We start from the raw sequence: 17963 nt of genomic DNA, 5'->3' as shown, positions 1-17963 counted from the left end.
CACACACACACTCTCATTCACTCACACAATCACACACTACGGACAATTTTCCAGAGATGCCAATCAAACTACCATGCATGTCTTTGGACCGGGGGAGGAAACCGGAGTACCCGGAGGAAACCCCCGACGAACGGGGAGAACATGTAAACTCCACACACACAAGGTGGAGGCTAAACGTGCTAACCACTAAGCCACCGTGCCCCGCTCTGCTACTACATAAGTTTATATATTTTCACAATTGCTCTTGTTGCTACATTGGTCAGCAATATTTTGTGTATTTTTGTATTTGTCTTGTAGTGTTTTGTATTGTCTGTTTGCACTGTATTTTATCTCGTACTGTTTCACACATTGCACTTTATGTGGCTAGGACTTAATCTTTAGCTTTGTGTTATTTTATGTAGCTTTATGTTGTTCTATAAGGCTACAATATATAATGGTCCTGGAGAAACGATGACAATAAAAGCTTCTTGACTTGACTTGACTTGGATGGCTTGGACAATTGGACAAGGGAACTGTCCAAGCCACATCCATGACAAGTTTGTTTACATTCTGTGTCATATGTCTCTGTTTCTGCTCTGTGCTCCCACATGTGTTTGCCCTGTCCGATCCATAGTCCATTACTGCCCCTGCACACCTGTTACCCATGTAGTCACCTTTCCTATTTATACCCTATTTAGATGTTGTGTGTTTTTTTGCTTGGTCCTTGACGTAGTTGAGTGTCTCTTGTTACCGTGTTTTTGTTCTTTGTTTTATGTTCCTGGTTTCTGCGTCTTGTTTTGTATCTTGTTGCATAGTTTTTCCCCTGGTCTTTCTTGTGAGTGTCGGTCTTGTTATTTTTTAACTAAACCTTGTCTTTTGCTATGGCCTCAGCCATGGCCAGTTACTCAAATCCTTATGCAGCCCTCCCATTTTTAACCAGACTTGGGACGGAAAAGTTCCAGTTTGGTCTTCATCAGGCAAGAGATCCTTCCATGTGAGAAAATGTGCTACAACATTTACACAAAATCTAAATTTCTGACACTTAATAAAAGCTTCATACCAATTTATTACTATTTATTATTTGTAATTCTGACATTTATTTCCTGGTGGTCCAGTGGCAGATCCCATGCTGTGGCCCAGGTTAATAACACCGTAATTACAATTAGTGTACATTAGTAAACTTGGATAAATTTGTAACATAAGGAAAACAGAATACTATTTACCTTTTTAATTTATTGAAAAAGAGTGTTGAAAAATGTACTGGAACTCTGCTTATCCCCTTTCAGAGAGCATGTTGAAATGTCCTCGACCTTGCCTCAAGTAAACACTCGCATAAAACACACAGATGCTAACTGTGCCGGTGAGCTGGTTAGCACACAGCTGGCAATTGCACGATGAATGAATCAACAAGCACATTTCCATATGCACGTAACATCTGGACAAACAAAATACTGCCTGGATCCATCATCATAAGAGGAAAAACTTAGACCCTTCATGAATACGTTCAAAAATCAATAAAAAGACAAATTTTACTGATTCATTTAATGCAGTATTGAAATACTGATATATTCAAAGTGTGCGTTGGTAAATTGGTATAAAAAAAGAAAAATTACTAGAATTTTTCTCAAATTACACTTACAGTAAACTAGCATACGTCAACCACAAATATACTCAGAAACTGCTAACACAGGGCTCTCAAGTTTTGAAGACAGGCAAGCATGACATCTTTGGTTGAGGACAATGTCCCGTCCAGAGACAAGCTGTTTCGTGTTGAGTTACTGTTCAAACCGACCATCAAACATACCCTCTCTATTGTTTTTTTTCATTGCTTGTTGCGTTAAATCTTACCCAGATAGTGCTACTTTCTGATTGGCTATTGTGTAGCCTATTTTTTTTTTTGATTGGCTGATAAGTGTCAGGCTTGACTAAGAACTGAGATTCCTGCCTGGTTCCATAGAGACAGCGGTGCGGACTGATACGTTTTGGGCGCTGCGGCTTATTAAATATATGATAAATGAGAGAGAAAAGACCGAAATACATGACTGTCACTCTCAATGCATGACACTTGACAGCCCTGACTAGCATATTAAATCTAAACTACTATAATGCTCCTAGTGTTTTAAAGAAACCCAGCAAAAGAAACTAGTATAACTCTCAAGAGTACACAGAAATGCTTAGCTAATCAAAACACACTAGCACATTTCACCTCAGATGTACTCAGAAATGCTAAGATAGCTAAACTAAACCAGTGAAGCGCTGTGAGGAAAACTCATAGCTAGCAGGCTAAGCAAATTAGCACACTTCGCCTAAGACCTCAGATCTACACAGAAATCCTAACATATCAAAACTAAAACAGTGAAACTCTGTGAGGAAAACACCTTTAGCTAGCAGGCTAAGAATTAAAGTATCTTATTTAAAGACAATCAGAACTTTTAGAAACTGAATTATGACCCCGTTCACACTGCAAGTCTTAATGCTCAATTCGGATATTTTGCTCAGATCTGATTTTTTTGTTTGGCTGTTCACATTACCTTTTAAAATGTGGCCTTATATCAGATACCAGTGTGAACTGTGTGCTGTTTCGAACTGACCCGAATGCGCAAACGAACAATAACAATGACGTCACACGCAGCACGCCGTTGCCCTAAAAAGTTGTCGAGGTTATGGAGGAAGTAAGGATTTTTGCTTTTCTTTCAAAATGCTTGTGTAATGGCAGCCGTAACATTAATGAGCAGGTGCTGAGGACGAGAAGAATGAAGAGAAAGAGAGCAAAATTAGCTATTTTGGCCTTTTGCGGGGTTTTGGCTGCAAATTCACTACAGAGGTCTGTGTGGATGTGGAGACGAAGCCAGAGTGGTGGGAATGTGATGTGTATAGGTTCGTAGTCACGTTTGTGTGCGAACTCGCCGGCGCATAATTGTGACGAATGTCGATGTAGATTGACGTAAAAGTCACATCAAATCCGCCTCGGTCGTTCACACTGCGGCCACATTGGAAAAAATCCGATTTGGGTCTGATTCAGGACCACATATGGAAGTGGTCTGAATCTGATGTTCATCTGATGTTGATTTGAGTGTTCACACTACATCTGAAGAAGTCTGACCTGGTCACTTGACCCCAAAAAAATCTGGGCCACTTTTACACAGTGTGAACGTGGTCTATGGTATATTATTATAGCACAGCATTTTTGTCTAAACTTGTTTTTCCCCCCAGAATTCTCTCAGAACATCATGCTGAAATCCTATTGTTATTACATACACACTTAAAAGTAAAGGTTGGAACAAGTAACAAGAGATATAGTCAGTTTTCCAGATTAGTATTATGGCTTTAAATTTATAAGGATTGATGATTAGTAGAAAGTTCCACGATGCGTTGTTTAAATTTGTGTTTAATGACAACCTGTTAAAAATATGTCAGGAGCACCACCTAGTGGACGCCAGCGCCATAATGTTGATCACCTGATTTTCTTATACTGTACTTTGTATGGATTGTTGTAGTTACTGCTACATCTGTGATATACTGCTGAGGTTTTGTTTTTTTTAGCAGAAACCCTTATGAAGAGCAACTAACAGAAATGGTTTTACGTCTCTATCAAACACACATGCTAGTTCATGAAGTCAGAGTCAGTGTACAGTCAAGAACATTTGGTGAAAACCAGTCATTTTATATCATTGGCATTAATTATAAAGTTATCAAATAAAGAAGGTGAGCCAGGTGAGTCTGCACATAGATTGTTAACAAATGCGTTTGCTAGTAGCATTAATATTACACCGATCAGCCAAAGCATTTAAATGACTGAATATCTCATCACGGTTATCATTATGGTTAGCACGTTCGCCTCACACCTCCAGGGTCGGGGTTCGATTCCCGCCTCCACCTTGTGTGTGTGGAGTTTGCATGTTCTCCCCGTGCCTCGGGGGTTTCCTCCGGGTACTCTGGTTTCCTCCCCCGGTCCAAAGACATGCATGGTAGGTTGATTGGCATCTCTGGAAAATTGTCCGTAGTGTGTGATTGTGTGAGTGAATGAGTGTGTGTGTGTGTGTGTGCCCTGTGATGGGTTGGCACTCCGTCCAGGGTGTATCCTGCCTTGATGCCCGATGACGCCTGAGATAGGCACAGGCTCCCCGTGACCCGAGGTAGTTCAGATAAGCGGTAGAAGATGAATGAAATGACTGAATATCTCATTACAATGGCACCTGTCAAGATATTAGGCAGCAAGTGAACAATAATTTCTCCAAGTTCATATGTTGGAAGCAGGAAAAATGAGCATGTGTAAAGATCTGAGGTACAATTTGTAATGGTTAGATGATTGGTTCAGAACATCTCCTGTTCATGTGAGAACACCAGAAGTAAGTCAGTTGTGTCAGGAATAAGTTTGCATGTTTGCAGGTGATCAACATAATTAAGCTGCAGTTTTAAGTCTGATGTTTACACGGTCTACTTTCAGGTTAGTGTAGATGTAAATACTGTTTATTAATTATGACATTTAGTAAGTGTGAGTAAGGATGTGTGCCGGTTTAGTGACGTGAAGACTGCACCGTTAGTGAATGGAAGAGGCAAAAGAGTACAAAGACTCAGAATTGTCCCTGATGAAGTACAGACCACGTGTCATTAACTGCTCCACAGTCAACCACTACAGTACATGGTGTCTTTAATTATCCAGATGTTCCAAATTCATCTAACTGTTACAGTAACTACTGACTAGATGACTGTGTCACGCTTCTGTAGCAGCTTTTACACCAAAGCAAGGGGAAAAGATCTGCAACATGGTGATTGACAAATAATGTTATAAGACTGGGGGATGTTAGACGACAATAACGTCATTTAAAACGTCGAGTCTGTCAGCATCTACAGGTGTATAATAGAATAGTGCTGAAGAGACATCTGATGACAGCGAAACAGCTTTACAAGCGTTTGTCACAGAGTCCAAAATAAAAGCAGCAGGATGTACAGTGAAAGCAGAAGTGTGCATCACACAGTCTGATGGATTTCCCATAATTATAACTTTTGATTAATTATATTGTAGAGATTAATGGAAATGGAAGGAAATTAAATCCAACATGGAGTAACTTTGTCCAAGAAAACACACTGGAGCAGAACCATGGGACAAATCCATCCATAATCATACAGCCGTCTCTAGCGACAATAAGACACAACAATCACTCATGTTACCCTACTGCACCTTACACCTTGAGGATGACGCTGGTGTCAATCTGGACAAGGAAACTTTGACTTGGCTAAAATGTCAGAAGTCACTAAGACATCTGAAACAGCTGTATCTGAAAATGGGGTGAGAACACACACGTTGGACTATGTTGGACATGACCACTGTTGGAATCTGACCACTGACTATGAGACATGGACAGACAGACAGACAGACAGACAGACAGACAGATATCATGTGTAGGACTCTCTGCTTCTTGAAGGTTTCTTAAATGTTCAACAATTGTTCCTCCCATTAAAGGTTATGTAGAATCCTGTAACAGAATATTTCTCCATTATAATAGGAGCATTACTAAGTGTCATGCATGCAGACATAACGGCAGGATCACTGAGTCAGGCCACAGTTTGTACCTAACTTCATATCTTATAACTTCAGATGTGACTCGTACAATAGAATATATAAACACAATCACCTGTAAGTCCCGGATGCTTTCTCCGGTAGTCACGGGTTGAGTCGCGCGCCCTCGCGGGTTCGTCCTCAGCGAGCGCACGGCGGACGCCATCATCCTCTGACACCGGACACCGGACACCGGACACCGGACACCGGACACCGGACTAAACCTGCCTTAAGTTTTAAAGTTTTTTGAAACTTTTATTTTACTCTAAGTCACTAGTAGACTGCAGCGCGCGCACAGATACGCACTCGAGCCCAAAATGTTGTTGGTGGTTGCCATGGATACGCACGCACAAGGTCTCTGTGTGTGGGGGGGGAGAGAGAGAGAGAGAGAGAGAGAGAGAGAGAGAGAGAGAGAGAGAGAGAGGAGGGGGGGGGGAGGGAGAGACAGAGAGAGAGAGAGAGAGAGAGAGAGAGAGAGGAGACAGAACGAGAGAGAGAGAGAGAGAGAGAGAGAGAGAGAGACAGAGAGAGAGACAGAACGAGAGAGAGAGAGAGAGAGAGAGAGAGAGAGACGAGACAGAGAGAGGAGAGAGAGAGAGAGAGAGAGAGAGAGCGAGAGGAGAGAGGGGGGGAGGGAGAGACAGAGAGAGAGAGAGAGAGAGAGAGAGAGAGAGAGAGAGAGACCAGACAGAGAGAGAGAGAGAGAGAGAGAGAGAGAGAGAGAGACAGAGAGAGGAGAGAGGGGGGGAGGGAGAGACAGAGAGAGAGAGAGAGAGAGAGAGAGAGAGAGGAGACAGAGACAGAGAGAAAGACAGAACGAGAGAGAGAGAGAGAGAGAGAGAGAGAGAGACAGAGAGAGAGAGAGAGAGAGACAGAGAGAGAGAGAGAGAGAGAGAGAGAGAGAGAGAGAGAGACGAGACAGAGAGAGGAGAGAGAGGGGGGGAGGGAGAGACAGAGAGAGAGAGAGAGAGAGAGAGAGAGAGAGAGAGAGAGAGAGAGAGAGAGAGAGAGACAGAGAGAGAGAGAGAGAGAGAGAGAGAGAGAGAGAGAGAGAGAGAGAGGAGACAGAGAGAGAGAGACAGAGAGAGAGACAGAATGAGAGAGAGAGAGAGAGAGAGAGAGAGAGAGAGAGAGAGAGAGAGACGAGACAGAGAGAGGAGAGAGGGGGGGGAGGGAGAGAGAGAGAGAGAGAGAGAGGAGACAGAGAGAGAGAGACAGAGAGAGAGACAGAAAGAGAGAGAGAGAGAGAGAGAGAGAGAGAGAGAGAGAGAGAGAGAGAGAGAGAGAGAGAGAGACGAGACAGAGAGAGGAGAGAGAGGGGGGGAGGGAGAGACAGAGAGAGAGAGAGAGAGAGAGAGAGAGAGAGAGAGAGAGAGGAGAGAGAGGGGGGAGGGAGAGAGAGAGAGAGACGAGAGAGAGAGAGAGAGAGAGAGAGAGAGAGAGAGAGAGAGAGAGAGAGAATGAATAAATAAATAAAGAGGAGAGTAAACCCCAACCCTAAACCCTAACAGTAACCCTGAGGGTTATTTAATCTGCCTGACTGTGATGGACATTTAAAGGTGGGGTCTCCGATATTTGAGAAACGCTTCAGAAAACTGAGTCGGGTCACCAAACTAAACAAAAACAAAACAAACGTGTAGCCAATGAGCAGAAAGGGGCGTGTCTTGTCGATATGGGCGGAGAGAGTGTTCAGTGCGCATGTGTGACATTATCAGAAAGCGGTTTTAACATTGACATGGAGGATAAAAACAAAGAAAGAAAGAGAAGAAAGACTTACGATAAGGTAAGAAGTAGGACGTGTTAATATAGGATCAGCTTTCCAGCGCTGGAGAGAACTGAAGGAGCAGGAAGTTGGTCACATATTCACAGATTGGAGTTTCCTGAGTCAATAACTCCTGAGCTAAACACTGTTACTACACAAATAACACCTCTTTTCTATCGTAGTAATGTAGAGACGCAGCTACAACCGTGTTTTGTGTAGTAACAGTGTTTAGATCAGGAGTTATTGACTCGGGAAACTCCAATCTGTGAGTAAGCGCACATGCGCACTGAACACTCTCTCCGCCCATATTGACAAGCCCCGCCCCTTTCTGCTCATTGGCTACACGTTTGTTTTGATTTTTGTTTTGTTTGGTGGCCCGACGCAGCTACCTTTAATGTTAATTATGAATCTGATCTATTCTGTATATTGTGTGGTATGTAATTTTGAATCCTAACCAGTAGAGGGAGACATTTAATAGCTTATATAAAAACTCCAACCTCAATAAACTGAAATTCTATAAATTCATTACATTTCTTACAAACCGTTTACTTCGAGATTAGTAGATATTGCTAATAAAATGGTGGTATGTTGACAATTTGTACAATTTATTAATTAACTAAATGATATTTTGTTCTCTAATTTGTTTGGAATTTCTACAAATTATTAACAATTATGACCCTTTTCACAAAATTCCTTAACATGGAGTTTATTGGTCAGATAATGCGATGCATTTGGGGAAAAAAAGCTGTTTTCTTGGGCGTGTTGTGTCGAGACTTCTAGCATGAGACCCTCTGTTTTTAACCCAACCCCCTTTTCCCTTATAGTGAAGGCAGTAATGAGTCATTTCACCTATTCGATTCTTTTGAACGAACCGAGTGAATCGAGCTGTACGTGATTCGTTTGAATTACAAGCACTTATCTTCATTAATTCGTCATTAATTAACTCATCATTTCGTTAATTCATGTCGTTTAGGTTCCAGGAAGGGAAATTATAACACAATAAAAACACCCAGATAGTTTTGTGGCAGTTTGTTGGAAAGCCAACATATGGTGTGATGTTCACAAACACAATGTATAGTGAATGTATCAGAGAAAAATGCCATGAAAAGGGTAAAGCAAAATGTTAGTGTTAATGTGTTAAGGGGGAAAGTGTGCAGCTTAGTAAATAATAAAACAACGCTAGTGATTCGTTATCAGAGCTGGCGAATCGATTCCATTAACAAACAGAGAACCGATTCATTGGTGATTCGCTCGAGCCAACATGGAGGGTCGGGACTCGGCGCGCGACCGAGCGGCTCTCGGGACCTGGTTCGGTTCGCAATGAAAGGGGATTTATATCTTTTATAAAAACTTCAGCTCCGTTTAATCTCCTGGTTTAAATTGTTTAAGTCGAGGAAGATTTTCTCCTTCTGTTCGCTGAGTCGTGATTTGAGGAGGCCATGAGCTCTGGGGAAGGAGGAGAGGACGTGTGTAGGGATGGAGCTGCTGATGGAGCTGCTGATGCAGCTGCGCTGTGTAGAGCCGGTGAGTACCGGGGGGGTGTATGGGGTGTATGGGGGGCTTTGGAGCTGCTGATGGAGCTGCTGATGCAGCGGCGCTGTGTATAGCCGGTGAGTACCGGGGGGGGGGCTTTGGAGCTGCTGATGGAGCGGCGCTGTGTATAGCCGGTGAGTACGGGGGGGGGGGGGGGAATGGAGCTGCTGATGGAGCTGAGCTCGGTGGGGGGTGGGAGGTGGTGGGGTAGTGGATGGAGCTGCTGATGCGCTAAGACGCGCTGAAATACACTGAAATGCGCGCTCGAGGAAACGGTCTCGGTTTGGTTCTGCGTGTCATTCTGCGTGTCATTCTGCGTGTCATTCTGCGTGTCATTCTGCGTGTCATTCTGCGTGTCATTCTGCTGTGCTGACGTGAGAAAACTAAGCGAAGCTCGTGGGTTGGTCTGGAGACCAGGACGGTGATGACCCAGCTATGAGGCTGCAGATGGGGACGGACGCGTGCGCGCTAGGAGGAGGATGATGATGATGATGATGATGCAATGGATAAACGTGTGTTTGCATTTCTCTGATTCGTGTTTTTTAGCTCTGTGTAGTTTGTTGTGGTTTAGAATGATGTAAACATTCAGCCACGCGCGCATTGAGCGTTGTAGAGTCTCTGAGCTTCCATCACTGCTTATTGGGTCTTCTGTCATTCTCCTGCATCAGTTGTTTTCATGTGACGTAGGTTCATCTGGGTCTCTCTCTCTCTCTCTCTCTCTCTCTCTCTCTCTCTCTCTCTCTCTCTCTCTCCGGGGTGGAATGACGTAATAACTATAACCCTCCTGCACAGTGCTTGGGTTCTCCTGCAGGGGAGATTGACATTATTCTAACATCTTGCATTGAGCTACACAGTTTTATGCTTTATTAAATAATAACCTAAAAAAATTAATTACAATGACTCGATGCTTGGACCCCTAAAAACTGCATCTAAGGAGTGTGTGTGTGTGTGTGTGTGTGTGTGTGTGTGTGTGTGTGTGTGTTCCTATGTCCAATGTTCTGGATCCACATTAGTTCTGACTAGGATGAAGTATGATGATGATGAACAGTAAAGATGCACCAACATTTAAAGTTTCTGGTTCACATTCACAATGAGAGCTGCACATCTTTAAACTAATGTTTATTTTTAACATCATTTATGCATAAAATGTTTTTTTTACTATTATATATTGTGCACAAAATGATAAAGCAGCATCTGTGAAAAGCTGTTTTTTTTTAGCGTGTGCAATTTCTTTCACTCTTTTTTTTTTTTTTTTGGGAAACTTTTTTTAGATTTGTTTTTTGTTGTCGTTGTTGTCGTTTATCGGTCAGAAGTAGGAGGTTCTCTGAAATGTAACCATGCTTTCTTTAGTAATAGAGACGCCGCCTGTGACATGGAGAGCTTAGAAACGTATCGTAGTTGCTTTAAAAAGATGACAAAAATCTGTTGAATTGTTACAAGATGCGTTTTATTTATCATCCAACAGAATATCTTCATACCGTCCGTATAGTATCAGTTTTAAAAGGCTCTTTGGTTATGAGGCTGAATCTGGTTTCTTATGTCTCAGATTTGTTTGAATATTTTGGCACGAAATTAACTCGGATCTTGTATTTTAGTTCACCTCACACCTCCAGGGACGAGGGTTCGATTCCCACCTCCACCTTGTGTGTGTGGAGTTTGCATGTTCTCCCCGTGCCTCGGGGGTTTCCTCCGGGTACTCCGGTTTCCTCCCCCGGTCCAAAGACATGCATGGTAGGTTGATTGGCATCTCTGGAAAATTGTCCGTAGTGTGTGATTGCGTGAGTGAATGAGTGTGTGTGTGTGTGTGTGTGTGTGTGCCCTGCGATGAGTTGGCACTCCGTCCAGGGTGTATCCTGCCTTGATGCCCGATGACACCTGAGATAGGCACAGGCTCCCCGTGACCCGAGGTAGTTCAGATAAGCGGTAGAAGATGAGTGAGTGAGTTAAAACACTCTGCTGCCATCAGGAGCTGAAAAGGAAAATTGCACGTTGTTTTGGTGTCACGTTTTGGAATATCTTCTCTCTTCTCTTCTATGGCTTGTGAATCATGTTATGTAGGAATTTAAACTGTTCCCTGTCAGATGGATGGAGGCTTCATACATAATTCTGTATAATAAATGAAGATCCTTTGCACTCACATAGCAGGGCATATATGCTCTCTTGTGGAGGTTCGTTGTGAATTGATAATTTGTATACCATTCTAGCACAGGAGAACGTAGACAACCGTCTCCAGTATGAGGGCAAAGAGGATTTAGACACTCTTCTTTCTTGTAGTTTGTTACCAAACTATTTTCTCTCTGTGTGGCCTTCAACAGTCCAACTCCAAAGGCCTTTAGTGGGACCTTTTGTGCACTATAAAGCTGTGTTCAGGACTGTTTCTTGTGTTCAGGACTGTTTCTTGGTCCTAAAGGAATTCTGACCAATCCTGTCCATTGCAGAAGCAATTGTAAGCAATCCAACAAGCCCCTGAAGGAACTATGAGCCGTCCCACCAATTGCAGCACACACACATGACCATTTCTGCTCTAAGGAAAGCATGACTAACCCCTGCAGAGTGTTTGGACATTTTTGAGCCCTCTTACTGAAATTTTGACCAATCCTACTTCCTCTAGCAGAAAATTTCACCAGTGCTCTTGCATATTTAGCCTGCCAGCTCCTGCAGGACCAGTACCATCTCCTCCCATGGACAGATCAGACCCTACCCACCTTGTGAAAGTCTGACCAATCCTGCTGGCTCATGTCTCACCAATCCCTCACTCAAGATTCCAGATGATTTCCACAGAAATTTGACCAATTTTTCCTGCTCCTGCAACATGTTTGTTCATCCCAACCACTCATGCAGAACATTTGCCCAAACTTGTCAGACATGGAAATAACGACAGCTGAAGAACTCTACCACAGGGGAGAACAGTGTGTTTTAACTGTTCTTGATGCAGCAGTATGAATTGTCACTCGTCCAGTACACATGATGTACTATACAAAACTTCATCTCACCAGCTCATCACCATTGGTCTATGCAAGACTGCGCCTTGACAAATGGCCACTCTTAATGTGGAAGTCAACACATGACACACTTAAGTGAATCTGTCAGGACCTGCCCCAACCTCTTGACAACCTGGCAGCTGATGACCGAAAGGCATCTTAAGCCTTCTATCTCAAAGAATTTATGACCAGTCCAGAGTACCCCAGGCATTCTGAGATGCGGCGCTTTCTGTCGATTTCTGCAGCAACTGGCCATCGATTTCATCCCTCTGGATTTTGATGTCCAAAAGCACAAAGCAATGCAGCTCCTGAGTATTTATCTTCCACCGCGCTGGTTCTCTGGTCTCCATACTGTATGTACTATAAAAGAAGTCCACAGAAATTGCTGTGCATGAAACCTAGAGGTCATTGCAACATCTAATCGTGTGGCTCACTCGGTATGGATGATCTATTTCCCAGATTAAGGGTTAAGTTGAAGTGTGAATGGATTGTATGTCTGGCTGGTGAGCAAGTGCCAGGAAAGGCCATTCGGATCTATTTCTCTTGTATTAACTAATGTTGATTCTGTCAAAGATGAAACAGATAAGTTTTACAAGGTTTGGGTGAGTCCAAGATTAATTCGCAAGCCATAGTATAGGGAAACACACACGGGCAGATGGGACTAAAACAGAATAGTCCATAATAATAAACAAAGAATACAAGCTTTGAAGAGGTCAAGAGAAACTAGAAAAACCACAAACGAGAAACTGATGGAATCGATGGCAAAATCACAAAATCCCCAAGACAGGACAGGAAAATCACAGAGGGGAAAAGTAAACAAACTAATTAAGGAGTAACAAGAAACAGGTTTACACAATCAGGGAAAACGAGTCAGTCTTAAGACGAGGTCAGAGACAGGAACAAGGACTTAGATTTGATACCAGACAACAATCCAGATGACAAGAACCTCCATTGTGCAGACTGACAACCGTACAAACCTTTTTCCTCTTTCTTGTAAAGACCTTGCATCTATTCTGGGAAAAACTGTGCATCTTTGTTGTGCAACAAGAAGAAGGATGTACAGTTTTCAAGATTAATGACTGAAATTTGTTAAAATTGGGGTCACGCTGTCTTAGTGGTTAGCACGTTCTCCTCACACCTCCAGGGTTGGGGGTTCGATTCCCACCTCCACCTTGTGTGTGTGGAGTTTGCATGTTCTCCCCGTGCCTCAGGGGTTTCCTCCGGGTACTCCGGTTTCCTCCCCCGGTCCAAAGACATGCATGTTAGGTTGATTGGCATCTCTGGAAAATTGTCCGTAGTGTGTGATTGTGTGAGTGAATAAGAGTGTGTGTGTGCCCTGTGATGGGTTGGCACTCCGTCCAGGGTGTATCCTGCCTTGATGCCCGATGACGCCTGAGATAGGCACAGGCTCCCCGTGACCCGAGGTAGTTCGGATAAGCGGTAGAAAATGAGTGAGTGAGTGAGAATTTGTCAAAAAGAAAATGCCAAAATGAACACGATATCAAAAAGGTTGCTGCTCTGAGATGTCAAAGCAACTTTCCCATGGGACTTTTATTTAGTCATTTCCCAGCGGTAGAATAATTGAGCTTTTCTGTTTCCTGTAATCTGGGGTGGAGGTTTTGACTCCATAGATCTTTTGGAGTTATTCGCTGCTTTTATTATGTCTGATTAGGGGTTAGTTCAAAAAGTGGAGGCAATTGTGGTTTGGAACTTTTCCTTGCATTGCCTAATTTCTGTGGTGTGTATGAATTTCATATATATATATATATATATATATATATATATATATATATATATATATATATATATATATATTTCTACGTATAATAATTCAGACTATTACATGTTTCCCGTAGGATATCTTTGCAAGAAGCATATAATAGGTCTTATTTTCTCACTGACTCATTGTCATTGAGAGAATATGGACCAGTCCAAAGACATGTCCATGTTTTTCCTACTCTACTACAAACCAAATGACTAAATCGTGATTTTTATGAGGTCTTTTTGTGGTATGTGATCACTATAATTTAGATAGTAATTTTAATCAAATCGAGGAACTGAAACGTTTTTCTTTGTAAGAATTAGACTTGTGGGTGCGTCCATCTGAAGTCCACACACAACTCTTATTTTAAACTTATAAAGTCTTTGTTTTGCCTCCATGTTGTCAAATTAATCCAGGATGCTTTTTCTTGGCTCAGAAAGCAAAGTGTTAGAAAATACTGATTGAATGCATATAATCTGGTTCTGGTTGATGAATAACAGCATCAGTCATCGGTCTTCTGAGTGTTTCTTTGTTGTTGTTGTTGTTTGGCCTGAATTCCATGCTAACCTAATTGCCAGTTGGCCTCAGAGGAATTTAGACACATGGGTCATGAAGTGGCTATGCAATATCATCCACTGGGGACAGGAGGAAGAGCATTTGGCAGGAGCTCAAGTTTTTGGTGGTTTCTCTATCTTTCTGTCTCACGCTAGTCTATGAGCATCTTTTCTAACATCTCACCCTCTTTTGAAATCTCCCGATGAACCTTGACACACACTGCACTTACAATTAACCAAAGCTGTTTAAAGGAAGTTTGATAAAAACAGGTGTCTTGTAAAATAAAGATGAAGCCAGAAGATGCACGAGGAAGCTGTAAATGAACCACACAGAGCTGGAACTCATTATATAGATAACAAAAGACAAGAACACTTTGTTCTGCATCGACTCATGGGCCGAATTTGTGCTTTATTATCCAAGTCCATATCATGTTTTTCCATTTCAAACAGCCAGGACATTGCTCCTAATATGAAGATGATATTTTAACTATGTCACTGTGTGTGTGTGTGTGTGTGTGTGTGTGTGTGTGTGTGTGAGAGAGATAATGAAGAAAACATGGTGTATGTGCCTTGCTGATACTGTCAGAATAAATCTGCACCCACAGCTGCAGTTCCATTTGGATGGAAATTGGATAAAAGTGAATAATTCATTCTCCACCTGGGGTTCTGGACAAGAGAACCAAGAGCAGCCGGCCCTGAAAGCCTTGTACGATCGTAGGCTGATATCAGACCTGCACCCATTAGTACTAACTTGGCTGGTCCCAGATCAGCAATAATACTGGATATGTTTTATATGCTTAAAATTTTTATTTTTACAATGTGAGGAAGGACAGAAACATTACAAACAGGAAGAAGAATCTTATAATTTATTCTAGATATCCAGCAGAGCATATTAAAAAAAAAAAAAGAAAGAAAAGAAAGAAAGAAAGAAAGAAAGAAAGAAAGAAAGAAAGAAAGAAAAGAAACGGGTCCATTATAAATCACCAGTGAAATTCTATATTATATACAGGGAGTGCAGAATTATTAGGCAAATGAGTATTTTGACCACATCATCCTCTTTATGCATGTTGTCTTACTCCAAGCTGTATAGGCTCGAAAGCCTACAACCAATTAAGCATATTAGGTGATGTGCATCTCTGTAATGAGAAGGGGTGTGGTCTAATGACATCTACACCCTATATCAGGTGTGCATAATTATTAGGCAACTTCCTTTCCTTTGGCAAAATGGGTCAAAAGAAGGACTTGACAGGCTCCAAAAAGTCAAAAATAGTGAGATATCTTGCAGAGGGATGCAGCACTCTTAAAATTGCCAAGCTTCTGAAGCGTGATCATTGAACAATCAAGCGTTTCAAAATTGCCAAGCTTCTGAAGCGTGATCATTGAACAATCAAGCGTTTCATTCAAAATAGTCAACAGGGTCGCAAGAAGTTTCTGGAAGACACCTTCTTCAAGCAGTGGTACAGGAAGAAGTCTGCATCCTTCAAGAAAAACATGATTTTCATGCAGGACAATGCTCCATAACACGCGTCCAAGTACTCCACAGCGTGGCTGGCAAGAAAGGGTCTAAAAGAAGAAAAACTAATGACATGGCCTCCTTGTTCACCTGATCTGAACCCCATAGAGAACCTGTGGTCCATCATCAAATGTGAGATTTACAAGGAGGGAAAACAGTACACCTCTCTGAAGAGTGTCTGGGAGGCTGTGGTTGCTGCTGCACGCAATGTTGACGGTGAACAGATCAAAACACTGACAGAATCCATGGATGGCAGGCTTTTGAGTGTCCTTGCAAAGAAAGGTGGCTATATTGGTCACTGCTTTGTTTTTGTTTTGTTTTTGAATGTCAGAAATGTATATTAGTGAATGTTGAGATGTAATATTGGTTTCACTGGTGAAAATAAATAATTGAAATGGGTATATATTTGTTTTTTGTTAAGTTGCCTAATAATTATGCACAGTAATAGTCACCTGCACACACAGATATCCTCCTAAAATAGCTAAAACTACAAACAAACTAAAAACTACTTCCAAAAATATTCAGCTTTGCTATTAATGAGTTTTTTGGGTTCATTGAGAACATGGTTGTTGTTCAATAATAAAATTAATCCTCAAAAATACAACTTCCCTAATAATTCTGCACTCCCTGTATATTATATATATTGTTTGGCTCTGTGGAAGTAAGGAAACAGTAGCAGACATTGAGTCATATGAAGGAAAGGTGAAAATTAGATTTATATGGGGGAAATAAGTGTAAAAAATAAAGTAGCTAACTAGATTTGTAAAGTTCGTTGCGACAAACTTTGATGTTGGCTTTGACGAGGCAAGTATTCGCAAAGTGCCGGTGCTTTTTGGAGGCGAGTGGACATAAGGGTCAGTGTTACTTTTGGAGGCAAGTGGACAGAAAGATAGGGTGCCAAAACATTTGGAGGCAAGTGGAGACGAGCATGTGACGTCATTCGAATACTCCTGAGGAAGTTCCCCCCATTGGGCGGAGTGCTTTGATATGTCACATGTTCACTAATTTTTGATTTTCACGTGACATCATGTGACGTCACGTGACATCATCAGAATGCACGTGAGGAAGTTCCCCTCATTGTTCTGAGTGTTTTGATATGTCACATATCCATGTTGTAAAAAGTTTTTTGATTTTGCATATATTGGGGGCGGGGCTGTGGGACAACCGAAAGGCCAGTCGGTACACCAATTTAAACCTTTGTTCAGAGTATCACCCTAAAGGATCTGGTCGAGTTTAGTGTAGATAGTTCGAAAGCTTGCCGAGTTATAAACCTCCAAAATTTATAATGGGAGTCTATGGGAAAAAAGGCCATTTTGAGACCCGGTACCGGAAGTACCGGTACTCGGATCGCTTAGAAAAGTAACATCAACAAACTTCAGACCAGCGTCTACAACATATCCGAATTTGGTGCATGTGGCTCGAAAGCTTAGGATTGGCTTCTACAAATCCAACATAATTAAAAAAATGAACTCTCCACAGAAAACCTGCCCATATACTTTATATGCATTACCTGTATCAGTAAGTGCCAAAGTGTCAAAATAATCTTATACTATAGAAGTATGCTAATAATGACAAATTACAGCTAATTATGAATGATATACATTTTGTACATGAATAGTTGCAGTAAATGTTGTGAAACATCTGCGAGATGAGTTATCACTTAGGTCGTTCCCTCACCAGCCTGTTCAGCATGTCATGTTTTCAAGGTCTCTGTCCTGAAGACTAGAAATTGAATTGAACTTGCGGTTTAATTCTGAGTGTTCCTGGAGACTCCTTCCCAAAATGGGAACTTAAACATGTCCACAAATAGAGATAACATTAAAACTACCTGGCTGTTATTGCACAAGCCCCCGTTGTGTCACCAAAACAGCTTTTACCCATCGAGGCATGGACTCCACAAGAGCTCCGAAGGTATGCTGTTGTATCTACACCTTCCATGTGCACCAGTGAACATTGGGCATCCATGACCCTGTTGTTGGTTCACTGGTTGTACCCCCTTGGACCTCTCTTTTGTTCCCACTGCATACCCTGACCCAGTCATCTAACCACCACAATTTGGCTCCTGTCAAAGTCACTCAGATCTTTAAGCCTGCAACATTTTTTCCATGCTTTCGATTTGTCAAGCTTGAGAACTAACTGTTGCCATCGTAAAAAGATCCAACCAACCAATGTTATGTGGTTTTAATGTTATTTCTGATCGGTGTATATGTTAAAATTTGTGTAGAACGGGACTTAGATGACAGAGTCATTGTTTTTATCTTGTGAACTAATTGTTACTGCAGATATAAACTCGGGATTGGTCACTTACAGCATGAACTA

The 17963-nt window shown here is 41.9% G+C and overlaps 2 protein-coding genes across 4 annotated transcripts in view; one reads left to right on the top strand and one right to left on the bottom strand.

The window, feature by feature from the left end:
* dnah5 (dynein, axonemal, heavy chain 5) overlaps window positions 1–5738 on the bottom strand; it is an 88833-nt gene extending 83095 nt beyond the window's left edge. The window contains exon 1 of the mRNA XM_060871257.1: window positions 5616–5738. Coding sequence (XP_060727240.1) covers window positions 5616–5708 — 93 coding nt within the window. The 5' untranslated portion in view covers window positions 5709–5738. The remainder of the gene's footprint in view (window positions 1–5615) is intronic.
* Window positions 5739–8577: 2839 nt separating this feature from the next.
* triob (trio Rho guanine nucleotide exchange factor b) overlaps window positions 8578–17963 on the top strand; it is a 110068-nt gene continuing 100682 nt past the window's right edge. For all 3 annotated transcript variants that reach the window (XM_060871255.1, XM_060871254.1, XM_060871256.1), the window contains exon 1: window positions 8578–8825. In XM_060871255.1, the coding sequence (XP_060727238.1) occupies window positions 8741–8825 (85 nt within the window). In that variant the 5' untranslated portion in view covers window positions 8578–8740. The remainder of the gene's footprint in view (window positions 8826–17963) is intronic.

This window comes from Tachysurus vachellii, chromosome 5 (genome assembly GCF_030014155.1).
Source record: "Tachysurus vachellii isolate PV-2020 chromosome 5, HZAU_Pvac_v1, whole genome shotgun sequence".
NCBI lineage: Eukaryota > Metazoa > Chordata > Actinopteri > Siluriformes > Bagridae > Tachysurus > Tachysurus vachellii.
This window is presented reverse-complemented; position numbering and strand designations above follow the sequence as displayed.